General features: G+C 38.0%; 1 protein-coding gene across 1 annotated transcript; it reads right to left on the bottom strand.

The window, feature by feature from the left end:
* Positions 1–13,686, bottom strand: dnajc15 (DnaJ (Hsp40) homolog, subfamily C, member 15). Its single transcript, XM_066706638.1, has 6 exons — positions 13,548–13,686; positions 12,808–12,859; positions 10,794–10,867; positions 7,432–7,508; positions 5,616–5,686; positions 1–1,334 (listed from the first exon to the last, which is right to left on the bottom strand). The coding sequence occupies exons 1-6, from the start codon at positions 13,644–13,646 to the stop codon at positions 1,264–1,266; spliced, it is 444 nt and encodes a 147-aa protein (XP_066562735.1). The 5' UTR covers positions 13,647–13,686; the 3' UTR covers positions 1–1,263.
* Positions 13,687–14,370: the final 684 nt, after the last annotated feature.

Below are 14,370 nucleotides of genomic sequence, written 5' to 3'. Positions count from 1 at the left end.
TCCCAGGAAAACAACACATTTATTTGATTAAAGTTTGATACATTATACAGCAAACTCAAATAACTTCATAACCTTCATCTTTGGAAGTGAAGCGCAACAACCAGTAAAACGCCAAACAATGAAATCGCCGGGTCTAGACACAAATAGACATCTGCTTCCAATACTTGTAGAGATAGGAAAATATAGCTTGAAAGGGCTGGGTCTCCAGTCACATGACTCCACTAATGTAACACAGAATATCACCAGACGTTCATATTTAAGAATATTTTAATATTGGCCATGGATAGATTAAAAGACTGCAGGGCTGGGGGAGCAGGAAACTTACTGAGCACAGGTTAATGACTGAATACAAAGTGCACTCAACATCTGTGTATCACCCACAAAATGATGAGAAACAAAGCAAGCGAGCTATTGTTTTTTTATTGCTGAAAATACAGTATGTGCACTTTAAGAGCACAAATGGAAGACACAGTGGTGCTCTGCCATGCAGGTCTGTGTTCACATGTTGTCAGTTCTAGAAGATTTAACATTAGTTTTGAAGCATTTTTCCAGTGTGCTGCAATGAGACGCTATTAATGTTAGACGAAGGTTAAGTGCCAAGCAGTTTTCCCAGTGTTTCATAATTCCTGCTTTGGACCATTCTTAGTATTTGTTTTGATTTGTGTCTCTTTATTTAAACTTAAAACCTAAGCATCCACTTCTTTACAAATGTAAAAGCACCATGAATATAGATGAGCAGGTTTAATTTTGCTCCCGTCAAAGGGTAAATGGATCTTCTTGCATAACTATTTCTGTATCTAAAATAAGTGATATTCTTTTCTGCAGGCCTTCAGACATGGACAATCTTCATTACATTCAGTCTCAGTTATCAGGATAGATTAGTGCTGCTTCACAACCCTCAAAAAACACTGGGAGTAATTCAAACTGGCTAGTATGTCTACACATCCTGGCACACTCACGGCAGCCTTCCTAATAAAGTGCACCTTAGTAACCGGGATCATTAAAATCAGATGAAAAATGACAAGACCGTGCTTCAGTCAGTTTCCTCCTGTTGACTCAGAGGCAATGTGTAGCATTTCTACCGCAGCAGTCCAGCAGGGACACGTACTGAAAACAGACCACATTGTGACCCAGTTCATACAATAAATTCAGCTTTGATATTTCCTCTGTGTGCAATTCCTTTACGAAGGAATGTAAGGGACGAGAGTCAGTTTTGAAGAGGAAATGAACATCTGCTGTCCGCTGATCTTGTGACAAAAACTGTTATTGCCGAGAGCTAGAATCCAGAAGGTCCTTCGCTTCGTTGATTTTTGCTGCCAAATAGGGCGATCCACCTGTAATAAAAACGTTTTTTTCATGAACAATTTCCTTACATTTGAAGTAACAAAGCTATTCACAGAACCACGACCACCTGAATGATTTTCAGGAAGATATTTATTGTTGTGAAACATAATGAAAACAAAAACCCACAAAAAAACCCACATAAGCTTAATTTGTAAGTAAGAAATGACACAAGGGATTGTGTGTGACAGGTACTGTACTTATCATTTGAAAAAACTTAACCAGTGCACTTTAATTATTATTTGTGTATTCCATCGACAGATCAATAAACCTGAGTGACCAAGAGAGTTCTGTTATGTACCCTTTTCCATCATGATTAAGCCAGCATATATTACATTTAATTTTATTCTCCCACAGGGCTCCCTTTACTCGTGCTAAAGGTCAGTTTTAAATTGATTGCAGTCATCTGAAGCATTGGCAGTGTTACGAGTCACAGCTAAATTCCATTAGATTTCCACAGATCTGTGCCAGTCCTTACTATAGCCGTTCAGTGAATAATTATTCAAAAAAACCTGCTCTCAATTTTAACCCAAGGCAGTCATTTTTTATATACTGAATCACATTATGATGATGTTACACCCAATTAATACACACAATGCTTTGCTTATTATCCAGGGAGAAAAAAAAAAAAAACATGTACCAGAAAGAAAGAGCTCCCTTTGGAGAGAAGGGGTATTTTATTTTGTCGTCTTCGGAAATGAAGCTGGCAGTTTTGAAAACAACATCTGCCACCTTGATTTGTTGTATCAGTGCTAGAGCAGATGTAACACATTAATGATTACCTACCTGCCGAACAGGATGTATACAGGAGGTGAATTCCACAACATGACAACAGAACCAGGCTAAGAGACAAGACTTTTACTGCTCTAGCAACACGCATCCACCTGCTATCCACCACATACGTGTGAATGCTCCAGACGATTCCAAATTATTCCGTGCTATAGTCTTCAGCTTTCCCACTGGGGTTCAGCTGCACAGCACAGAAATCATCTAGGAAATAGGGATGCAATGCACAGTGCGGTCTCTAGTCCGGCTCATGATTTAGTTACAGCTGATTAGTTTATGGAAAGACTCCCCTAGAGGAATAACCATCTGCCTGCTTTCAGATGCAGCAGCAACAACATATGAGCCTCCCGATGCCGGCAACTTCTAAGAGACATTACCCCCATTGTGCCAACTGGGTGATTAGAGGAACACTGTTGACACATATATTTGCACCATTCTATCTGTCTTGTTTCAGGAAGAAGCCTATGATTGTCTTGGTTAAGAGCAATCACATTATAAATTAGATACACCAGAGGGAGGCAAACAGATATCAAAGTGCACGAGCATGCCGAGACTGCTAATATGTCACACTGCATCACAGGATACACTCTTCAATTCAACTGACAACCTCCATTAATGGAGGGAGATCAACTGTAACCTGCTACAGTATGGTAGAAAACAAAAACAAAAAAGATCAAATCACACCAGACTAACACATTTATTTAAATAATAATGAATGCTTTTGAAGGCGATGCTGCTTTTTGATAAACCTCATCTTTTCTGACATCTTCCTTCTCTGTGCCTCTGTGACACTGCCCCTGGGGTACTGACGCCGGGATGCTGTGTCACGCCTGCACTGCCACACTGCTCCATTTACGTGGCGTTCCAGCTGCCACCGACTGCAGCATACCAGATTCAGCCTGGTTGCAAAAGGGATGAGAACATTACTCCACACCTGGATCTGCTACACTGGTTTCCCTTCTGTTTCAAACTGAATTTAAAAGTTTATCTTGGTCTGGACTCCTATCTTCCCTTATCTGCTTCTGGCCTGCTTGTATCTCCTGTTATTTAGGGAGTGGCATTCATGGGCTGAGGGCAGGGTTTACTCCTTTAGCGGTGTCCCATCCCCCCGCGGGACTCTCGTTAGAATCTCCTTTTACTTCGATAAACTGGGTACATTCCCTCTCTGGCTTTCCCACAATGCAAAGGCTGATGCCGTTTTCTCCCTGCATACCGCTGCTCACGGCTGTGAATTCCTGAATGACCCGAAACCTTACTTAATGGTGAACTTTCCATAAACTCTAAGAGGTAAAGCTTGAAATTTCAATTCCACTGAACCGGGTCCCTCGTGTATAGCTGTTGGCCTCAATGCAAACTGCATCTGTTTTAAGTTAATTTAATTGGATCAGTTTTTAATTAGATGCATTCATCCAAAACGTAATGACCGTTGTGCTCTACTCTTGTACTATGAAAACATGCTACTGCAATCCGACTTCGTGAAACACTCCGAGATGGTGCTCACCGCAATTTTAGACATAAAATGGATTTACTGGCTCTCCAATTGATAACACAAAGTGCCCTACTCATCCAAATATAATCCAGCACAGCTAAGGTATATGAAATACACCATCACAACTCCTTTTAACTCGGTTGAAATTAACCATTTGAATACAAATAAACCTCTCTACACAGGTACTTTCACCAACATGCATTTTAGGGGTTTTAAAATGACTGTTCAGCAGGTGTTTTGAATGGAAACACTACCATTAGATTTTCTCAGTGATATTCCTGGTTTATATGGATTAAGTACAAGGAAGAACACACTGACGAGCAAACATCCCCTTGTATCAATATAGATTTCCTTTTCTTGGATGACCTTGTTCTGTGAATGCCGATAATCATTCCTACCCCCCACCACCCCCCGTTTTAGAAAAATTACAAAATTTCGCAGCTGTGCCAACACAAACAATCCAACTAGAACCAACACCAACAAGGTTAATTCCTGCCACCTTAATTTGGATGCATTATAGAAGCATATTCACTGAAATACCCACATTGCATTATTTATCTATTCCAGGCACAGGGGTTAATGAGACAGTGACCGAGCCGAGTCCTGTGCAGCGAGTGTGTGGGGGAATGTGAGGCACAGCTGGCGAAGCCCACAGACTGTGCTTGTGACACCAGTCAGTGCCAACGCAGGACAGGCACAGAAGGCGCTGCTGTGCAAGAGGCACGGCTGTTCTTTTCTTCCTACGACAAACATGAAATAACTGCAATTTAATGAGACAAAGCCTTGGTTGCAGCACCTGGACCTATAGTGGTTTGTTGTTTAAAGAAAGTGTCTCTGTGCCCCGTGTACATGACAAGAAGCGACCCCGCTGTGGTCGGCTCCTCCAGGGAGGCTGACACTGATTCAGACACTGCATTGTCACGGCGCACCGCATGCTCGGCTTTGTTAAGCCTACCCAATCTGCCGCGCTGCCAGAATCCTGCTTTAATGTCATAAAAAAAAAAGGAGGTTACAATGCCAAGAGTAGATAGCAGCTCAATTCCCTTATCTTCAGGAGACCGATATAAATCTGAAGGTAGCCATTTCTCATTTCAAAGCAAAAAATCTTCACGCTACCAATATGTCCTTGGGTGCTGCATTTCCCACATTTCTTAGATGCATGAAAAACGCTTTGAAAACAAGAAATGTAATTCTGCTCTTAGAAATGCATCTGAAACCAAGGAAAGGGCAGCGGCAAAGTGCTCGAGCAATGCACGGATCAAACGTCTCATAAAAGCCAGAAAAACACATGCATCCAGGCACACGATAAAATGTGTTAGAGATGCAGTCTTTTTCTTAATGACGTGCTTTTTAAAATCTCATCTGGCATATTTAAATCACTATCTTACTACACTGAAAATGTTAACAATGCAGTTGCAGTTTTTTAGATGCATACGGTCACCTCCTTGTTCTACACTGATGGCTGCAAAATTATGAAGTAATAAATATTAATAATGCTTTCAGAGAAGAGGTAGCTTTAATTGCAAGTCCGTCTATCCGCAGAGACAGTGGGGAGGCTTGCTGCAGTGGGATGGATGTAAACAAGCTGAAGATAGGTTGCCAGACTCACTGAGGTCTTATCTTCAGCCACAGATGAAACGTTTTCTCTACAAACATCATCACTGCTCATAGGCAATCTATTCAGAAACATAACTAGCTTTGCTCAATCAGCAAACATGGAAAGAAACCATGTTAAGAAGGAATCGGATCCTTTATCCAAAAATCACACTTCCTTTGTGGTTCCTTACATGTCATGTCAAAAGGCAAAATCTTCAGTCCCTCAGTATAATTTCAAATTGTGATCTTCATAGACTTCTTGAGAACAACAACCAAAAATGGTCACCCCACAGAAAATACGTTTTTCGTACGATACGGTTACATCCTCTTCCGTTTAGGCCACAGAAACTCTATCTCAGCAGTTCAGCATGGATACATTTTTACATAAGAATGAGTGACTGACCTTTATCAGGGTGATTTAAAACCATAATCCTTCTGTGGGCCTCTCTTATCTTCATCTTGTTGCTTGTTGGGCTGTTGGGGAAAACAAGAAAAGCTTAACTATGGCATGTCTCCATCTTGTGGTGACACTCTGTAAATGCATGCATTCTTTGTGGGAGGAATGAGAAGGATTTTTACTTTCAATTAAAAAGTAATTTCCCTTTCTTAACTGAAACATTTGACAATCAGAGCATTCCTAATGTATCCCTCCACTGCTAGTAACATTACACAATTGTGAACACTACTCTAGGGTCTTAACAAATGTCTAACATACAACACAAAAAATGCTTATTTCCATAAACCTTAGTCATGTGCTGTCTGAACATATGGAGCATGCATGCAGATTGTATCATTTGTATTTCCATGTAACCTTATCATAATATGATTATCTCAATCTCAATTTTCAAACATCCCATTGCGGTGTTTTTGTGTAAAACTATACTAACTGTGACATTACATTGTTTTTAATCAACAAAATCAACAAACTGAAAGGATCCCCCTGAAATTGTACATTTGTTACTGTATTAACTGTTTATTTATATGAATTTAAGACAATAGAGTAGCATCACATCTAACAGCAATTCTGATTATGTGTACTTATACAGAACACATGTATGTGAATTAACTGAACAATATCAGGAAACATTTCTATTTGACCTCTGCAAAACAAACAAACTGGTGTATATTAGAGGCAATGAACACATAGATATGGTCATTGTGTAATTTTCTAAATACATTCAGAATACATTACATGCATAAGAATTATAGTCATGTAATCACTGCCTACATTGGTTCATTTTATCCTGAGATACTGTGTCATTTAGGGTAATACATTTAGGTACACTCAGAAAGCACCAGATTAATATTTGAAGAAAGCTAGAACAGAATGATCTGCATGCAATCAGTTGCCACACTTCTCGGGTTACAGTTTCTCATGCAGTTTCAGGATCATATATTAAAATAATGTTAAATGTTTCCTGAAACAACGGAAAAAGGAAAAATAAACACCCCTGCAATTGTGGGGGCAAATCCAGAAAGTACCAGCTCATCAAAGACAACTTCAAAGCCGTCCGAAACATGAATTACAACATGAAACAAATCTGACCAATGCATTTGAAACAGCCTCGCAGCCATGATGGAATGGGAAGCTGCTTCAGGCACAAACAAAACTGAGGATCTTCAAAGAGGCAAGGATTGCTAAGCAAAACTAAAAACTTGAGACATCCTGTGAGTTTCACGGGAAGGCCATGAATGTGCACTCGACTCATTGCTTGTTTACAACTCTCAGCAGGCATAGTAAGTAATTAAACCTGCAACCACTGAAGTGGATTTGGAAGAGATAAATGCAAAACCTGGAAAAGAAAATGACAATGAGTCACTTGTAATCCAGGACAGAATCAACAAATATAGAGCGATGCGTCAGAGAAGCCAGCAGCGGTCAGGGGGATATCTTCAGATTAGAAGCATCTCAGAGATGTTTGAGGTTTTTGTTTCATCAGTCACTTCAGGATTAAGAAATAAAGAACAGAGCTTAAGATGAATTGCTCTGCATGACGTCTGACAAGCTGCTTTAACAAAACAAGCAGGGAAAACGCACACAGAGTCCCTAACCACAGACATCTTTGGAAGGGCGGACTTGGGTGAAGTGCGGTGCGTTTCCCCTAAAGGAAACCCTATCATTGCAATTTCTCACTCAGCATATTGACCCATGAAAAGGGAAATATGTTATCAGCCTGAGTGGAGATACTCAGAGAGAGCACCAACACATCCACGCTTACCTTACACCCAAAATCAGACTGGCTTCTCGTCTCGTCATCTTCTGCTCAAATCCTCCTTTGTAATAAGAAGAGAAAGCCTGGGGGAAGAAATATTTATGATTTAAAGTTCACTTAACAGGACTGATGATGAAACAGACAGAAATAGGAGGTTAGCTGAATATTCATGTGATTTTAGTGCATGTTTTTCACAAATATACATATTAATTGTTCTCATACAACATGTATGATTATTAAACTTGTTTATCTTTAGCACAAAAATATTCAAATAAGCACACTCAAAAACAGAGGCCTATTCCAATTTCCATCATACTTCCACACTAGTGGTGTAAATATCCTTCCGAAAGATACACGCACACATTGTCTGCTCATTTTATTAAGGCTAGGCTTTGTATTTAACAACAGAGTATCCTTAATATCTGGACAATGACTTAACCTAGCCTTCAACTGCCTCACGTAGGATCCCCAAATCTGGATATCAACGCAATAGGCAATTAAGCAAATACACAATTAAGACCTATTTTAAACTCAATGCCAGAACACAATGACTGGTCCTTGAAATTTGTGTGCAGGTATTGGCTAGAATACTAATAATATAAATCATATTTTTAATATTATTAAAGATTCAAAACTGATTTTTGAAAGCATTCCAAATGTTCATTCAATGGTTCTCTTCTGGTAGGACTCAATAACACTAAATGTAATCATGTGGTCTCGGACCCGTGACCAAGGCCTGGCAAAGGTGTACATCAATATTCCTCTGATACTGAGACACGAGATGACTCCGCACTGGCACACAAAGAATACTCATGTTGTTGTGGGATTAAAAACACTTTATGATGTTTAATAACGTGGGTGAGAAAAAACAATGACATTCCAGTCTAATGGGAGATGGTGTGCTATTCTAGAAAAAGTGGCACCCATAGAGATTTATCATGTCTCCATTGCCCTCTGGTAGCAGATTAGGTGGGTAGGGAAGCAGAAAAGGGAGATGAGTCAGGGGGAATGTTTTCTACCTTTAAAAAAAAAAAAAATTATATATAACATGTTTTCTAGGAAGGCCTGATGGCACGAAAGATATGTGCATGATATCGACCACAAAGTTAAAATAATAACTACAAATTAAACCACTAATGACAATGTCAGATTTTAATCTCGCTCTGTAAACTGTATTGCCTGTTTTAAGACATCAATTGACAACAGTGTATGTTAATTGTGAAGCCTGGTATATCATAACTAGCCATAAAGTGAAATTTAGCACCCTTCCACTGGCCCCTCCAGCTGCTGCCACAGTGTTTTAATCTGCAATTTACAGAATTAGGAGTGATTAATACCTGCGTTTCACGGTTACTCTGACAACAATATATTTTCACAGTGCTAACACACTCCCCCTCTGGAGATCAAACAGACACCGAAAAAAAAGCATTACACAGACCACCAGCCATTCCTGAAAAAGCTCCCACTGTCTGGAAGCGACCAAAGGGCACCCACCTAACAAAGTCTCATGCAGCAATTGCACAATGTGAGCAGTCATCTAATAGCGCCAATGCCGGGATTGACTCAAGGATTGCATTCACCTCTGTAAACCGTCTAATACTATTGGATCTTGTTCTTAATGTTTCACATTCTTTTGGTCAACCATGAATGTACATAATAAGCACCCAGTAGATCACCAGCAGATGTCACTGTCAGTACAGAGACATTGGAAAACTATTCTACCATGGGATTGAAAATAGAATTATCTAATCTAAAGATTACATGCCCAGTACAAAATGTATTACAGTTAGTTTTCTAAGCTTTATTAACTTGAAATATGAGTGCCTATACTTGTCACATACACTGACCTGATATCACCAGGTCATTGTTGCTAGTGATGTAAAGTTACATCTTTATTCAGTAAAATCTTAAGTTAAGAAGAAGAAGAAGAAGAAGAATGTACATTGTATCCATAGCAAAACTGGAAAAAAATTATTGGACATACAAGACACATCTAAATCTAAATGAGGAAACCTGCATACTGCTTAACTTGGTCCGAGTTCATGATTTCACTGTCTCTCAAGTCTTACCAATGCGCTGAATCATGCATTATAACTATAATAACAGAAAGGACATTCAGAACTCATATACACAATAAACAGTGCCGAAAGAGCGGGGGTCTTTACTCCTGAAAGAGCCAGAGAACTGGAATTCAGTGTAGTGACATAATACAGCTCCTACATCAAGAACACATCACCACTCCTGAATTTGCATATTTATAAATCATCAAAACTGAGCATGCAAACAATACAGAATCTAAGGCAATAAATTAGAGATCATATTATGACATTATTGGATAGATAGTTGTAAGATCTTTAAATAGTATCAAAGCAGAAGCTGGATATGTGCTTGCAATTTCAATTTAATTGAAGATTCTCCACTTAAAAGAAACATATTCAAACCGTGCACTTTCATATACAACTTCCTTTCCATTAGAACCTGTGTAAGATATAGGGATGTGTTTCCCCCCCAAAAGAAGATCGATCATCAGAAAAAGTCACATATCGAGAATGTAACTTTTTACCGTACACTGTAACTTGCGGAATTACCCTATGCTGTCTAAGAGATATTTGGTGGTTTTAAATAAAAGGAAGCTCTGAGTAATTTGATGTGGTAATCTTCTATTTTTTTTGTGGTGCTCAGTTAAAACCTTATATGCAAGGCACTTAATTGTTACCTCCAACCTCAGAAAAAAAAGTTTGCAATTATTCCTGATAACCATTTAGAAAAAAGTCAGTTTTTGTTCACACACTATAATTTTAATAATTTTGTTAAGAGCACTACTACATACTATCTATGGAATATATGTTAACTCGTACATATCCCAGGTGACATTTAAGAAGTTAAATTCACTTTAATAAAGTGAGGGTCTGCAGACGTTTGAGATGTTGAGAGGCGAGTGGGAGAAGGGCTGACTGGAGCAGTGCTGAAAATAGCTGAGTTTATACACCTCACTGAAGCACAATGACTAAACAGACCACCTGTTAACCTAGGATAGCCTCATTTCACCTCGACTGCAGGGTTCAGTTACTGGAAAACAGTTCTTTACTAGGTAACAAGAAACAGCAGGAAATGCATCAATCACAGGACCCCTCCGTGCATCTAGCCAAGCTGCAGTGGAAAAAAGTATTCATATTGGTCATTGCAAACCAACTCCGTGACAAAGCATGTCAACATAAATGTTTGCAAAAAAAACAAACGTTTGTAGATCTGTCGTCGGGATCGCAATAATTGTGGACTGAGCATTCCGTGCAACTTTACAAATCGATGATAAAGAGCTAAAATATTTATGGCTTATAGACATACACATCATTAAGACAGGCACTTACAGAAGCTGGCATTTTCTTCGCTGTTTCAGAAATGGCTTGTCCTAAAGGTTTCCAGAGCTGGAATGCATATCGCCCTAAAAAAAAACACATGGGGGAGGGGGGGAAACCATTAAGTGCAAGTAAGTGCAATGCATGACTTTAAACTGTGGTGATGGCTAGCAATAATAATCAGTTACAAAATGACCCAAAGTTTCATAAAATAACAATAATAATCAAATGATGCATTCACATACAGCCATTTTAAAGATGAACCCCAGAGGCAGACCACATTATTTATTCCTGTTCAATATATGTTAAATATGAGGGTTTTTCACTATTTACTTGGGCTTCTGGTTGTTTAAATGACATCCTCAGTGTCCCAGCTCCCAACCCACCCACAGACAAGCATAATTCTTCAGTAGTGTTTTGCTTTACTCAATAAAAATACAGTACTTTCAAATAAACATCAAGCACACAAAAAACAGAACAATTACCACACAATCCAAAATAAACTAATTGTAGGAGTTACAAGCCTACCTAACGGCAGAAAGAGAAGCAAAACACCGGTCTGAAGCTCTTACACAGAAAATTGCTTGCACTTGAAAACTACTTAACCATTTCACATTATAACATGACAATTGACACTAGCCTAGAATGCTCTGGTTTTGTTATTTTTTTTAGATCAATTTTCCATGAATTTAGTTTCATTTTGCTTAATCCAAAGTCTTTCCATCCAATAGACCACACACTACTAGGCATTCTGGCAAACAAAACATCTTCTCTGTACTTAGATTGGAATTATCTTCCTCAGTTTAACCACACATACACGTACATCCTGGCTAAGACTCACTGAAACATGTAAGTCAGGCTCCAAACAAATCAAGACACAACAATACATCTGCTTCCCTCAAGAAGAAAAAAGAAAGAAAAAGAAAATAATAATAATAATAATAAAATTATGGTGATCCCAAAGTAGACTAAACAATGTGGTATTTTGATATTTAAGAGGAATCTTAAAGAGGAAGTCTCATTAGAAATAAATTATTTTGTACATTAATCGTTATCCCGTTTCAAAGCAGGTGCCTTTTTTCCAAGCTCTGATATACTATTACATACAAATGAGAAATGCCACATGTGCACTTTTCAACGCTGACTTTTATGAGCGCACACTGCTGCCAGAAAGCTACGGAAACCAGATTTCCAATCGTGAAAACAAAAAGATGAATCCTCACTGATAGGATTCAGCATAATTAACTCTAATGAGAATGCAGAAGGTATCTGATTACCAGCTAATATATATCACTCTGGTTTCACAAACAATATTTGGTTATGTTACATAGCAAAAGTACATGATTCATCTTTTAAAGTCCCCTATGGCATATTTAGTCAGGAGCATCTCTCTGGGTTCAAGTTGTGGTTGTCCTGCCACTTTTATAGGCATCTCTAAATTGTTTGTTGACAAATACTGGAGCAAATGTCAATTTCTACACCCTTAATACAATATTGGACTGAATTAAACTTATAACAACATTTTGGGATTAGACAATTCTGGTAACTCACTTCGGCCCAATAAAGTATAAATTGTATAAACAGTAAGGGACTGTCACTGCAGGGCTCTAGTGTTAAGGACATCAAAGTGTTGAAACAGGACTGTACATGTACATAAGTGTAGATGTTAATAAATCATGATCATACTTAAGACAATTTAAACCTATACAGACTTTAGCAAAAAGATCAAGGGTACAGGGCTGTTCTTCTTGAAGTCCATAAAGATCGTGACTAAAGTAACTTTTGTTAAATGTGTAATCTGACATCAGGGAATAGGTCTGAAAGGAAGCAAATGGTGTTATTTAGAGTAGCATCATTTTATACAGGCTACCACATATTTAGAGGTGGAGGTGGGAGAGGTGCCAGCCCTGGTGCTGGTGGAGATGGGGGTGGGGGGTGAAAAAAAAAGTAAATGAAAATATACATTTAATTACATATGCACTGTTGTGCTTGTCACTGCATAGGAGCAGCAATGCTGAGCTCATACCTGCAAACGCTGCAGCTGCAACGCCAAGACCGACAGCAATTAACGTCCCGCCCTGCAAGGACAACCACGACTGGATTAGGAGTCACAGGTGTATGACTTATCTAGACACCGGCAATTGAACTGATACGAAGTATATTTTTGATTATAGGTTTCTTTTTGAATGTCGCAAAATGTTATCAAATTAAAATACAATCCAAACAAACAACTTGGTTCCAGATACCCATGAATGCCCAACGACACATTTTATCCATATTATTATCGACAGAATTATACACGGCTTTTCAGTATATACTGAGGAAATATGCCATTACAGCAAAATGATAAAAGGCAACATAATAAAAAGACTTGTATTATAGCAAAGACGGCCATCTTGACGATACATGAAGTGCTTAAACTTTTACCTTATGAAATCATTTATATTTAGATGTACAGTGGGCTAGATTACGCAATACACTTAAGGTTACGAAACTTAAGTTCAATACGTCAACTAAGAAGGATTTTCAGAAATACCAAATAATTAAAGTTTTCACAATAATAATAATAATAATAATAATAATAATAATAATAATAATAATAAACGTGTGACATTGTTAATACAGTACTGTAAATGCAAGATAAGACGTTTTCATCTTGGTAACGTTACTTCATATTACCATCAACACACATTTAAGCCGCAGTCTCTCTTTTCTAACGTATTACTTTTACATCACAATGAGACACACATTGACGTGTTAACTTACTACTCTTTTGTCAATATCTGCATCGCTCCTGCTGTTTGATTTGGGAGCGTATTCAGGGTATTTGAGTGCCCCGTCCATCCCTATATTTTCATTCGCCATGCTTTCTACTCTCACTGACTCAAGGACATTTAACCACGTACGGAACGCCGCATTGGACAAACTACACTGGGAAGCAAAATCGCGTTTTAAAAATGCGTGTATTTGTCTTTATATTCAGTAATGAATCAAATATAATATATAATATTTTTCTAATATGTATTTCATACAAATATAATCTTAAAATTTCAAAACATATATAATGTTAAATAATCAGTTTCTTGATATTCAGTGCGTCTTTGGGATTTTTTGCAGAAAGTCGCATCTGTGTATGTATTGTATGTAAATACATCTACAGGAAATAATGTACTTAAAATGTCCCTGTTGCTTGTTACCGTTTTGTATTAATATATCATGCTGGGGCTTCTCTGTTAGTTGTACATGTGCATCACAGGTGTTGTCAGGAGAAAAATCAATAATAATTTTAAAAAAATGAAAGCATTTTATTTAGGAGTTTCAAAGCTATTTATTTCATTAATCTGCTGTTTTTTTCACTCAGGTTTCTCTGCCTGTAAATCAGCAAATAGAACAATGGTTGAAAGAGATTACAGGTGAAAATTAATTGTAATGTGACCTATATTATACATTGCATTGCTTTTTATTCAGATTGTTAGAAAGGTTTGTTTATACAGTTTTTAAATCCAGTAAATCAAACACCAGACAAAGAATAAATAAAAAAGAATACTATACTTTTGAATGGGCTTAATATGTTCTTTCTTTCTTTCTT

The sequence above is a fragment of the Amia ocellicauda genome, chromosome 6 (assembly GCF_036373705.1).
Source record: "Amia ocellicauda isolate fAmiCal2 chromosome 6, fAmiCal2.hap1, whole genome shotgun sequence".
Lineage (NCBI taxonomy): Eukaryota > Metazoa > Chordata > Actinopteri > Amiiformes > Amiidae > Amia > Amia ocellicauda.
Note: the sequence above shows the minus strand (reverse complement) of the source record. Positions and strands in the feature narration are given on the sequence as shown.

What these genes read in the sequence shown, in the direction of transcription:
- dnajc15 (XM_066706638.1), bottom strand. Translation starts at nt 13,646, where the DNA reads ATGGCGAATGAAAATATAGGGATGGACGGGGCACTCAAATACCCTGAA. An exon ending in AGTCTGATTTTGGGTGTAAG is followed by an intron (nt 5,687 to 7,431) that starts GTAAGCGTGGAT and finishes TTTCCCCAACAG; the next exon opens with CCCAACAAGCAACAAGATGA. An exon ending in TTTAAATCACCCTGATAAAG is followed by an intron (nt 1,335 to 5,615) that starts GTCAGTCACTCA and finishes TTTTTATTACAG; the next exon opens with GTGGATCGCCCTATTTGGCA.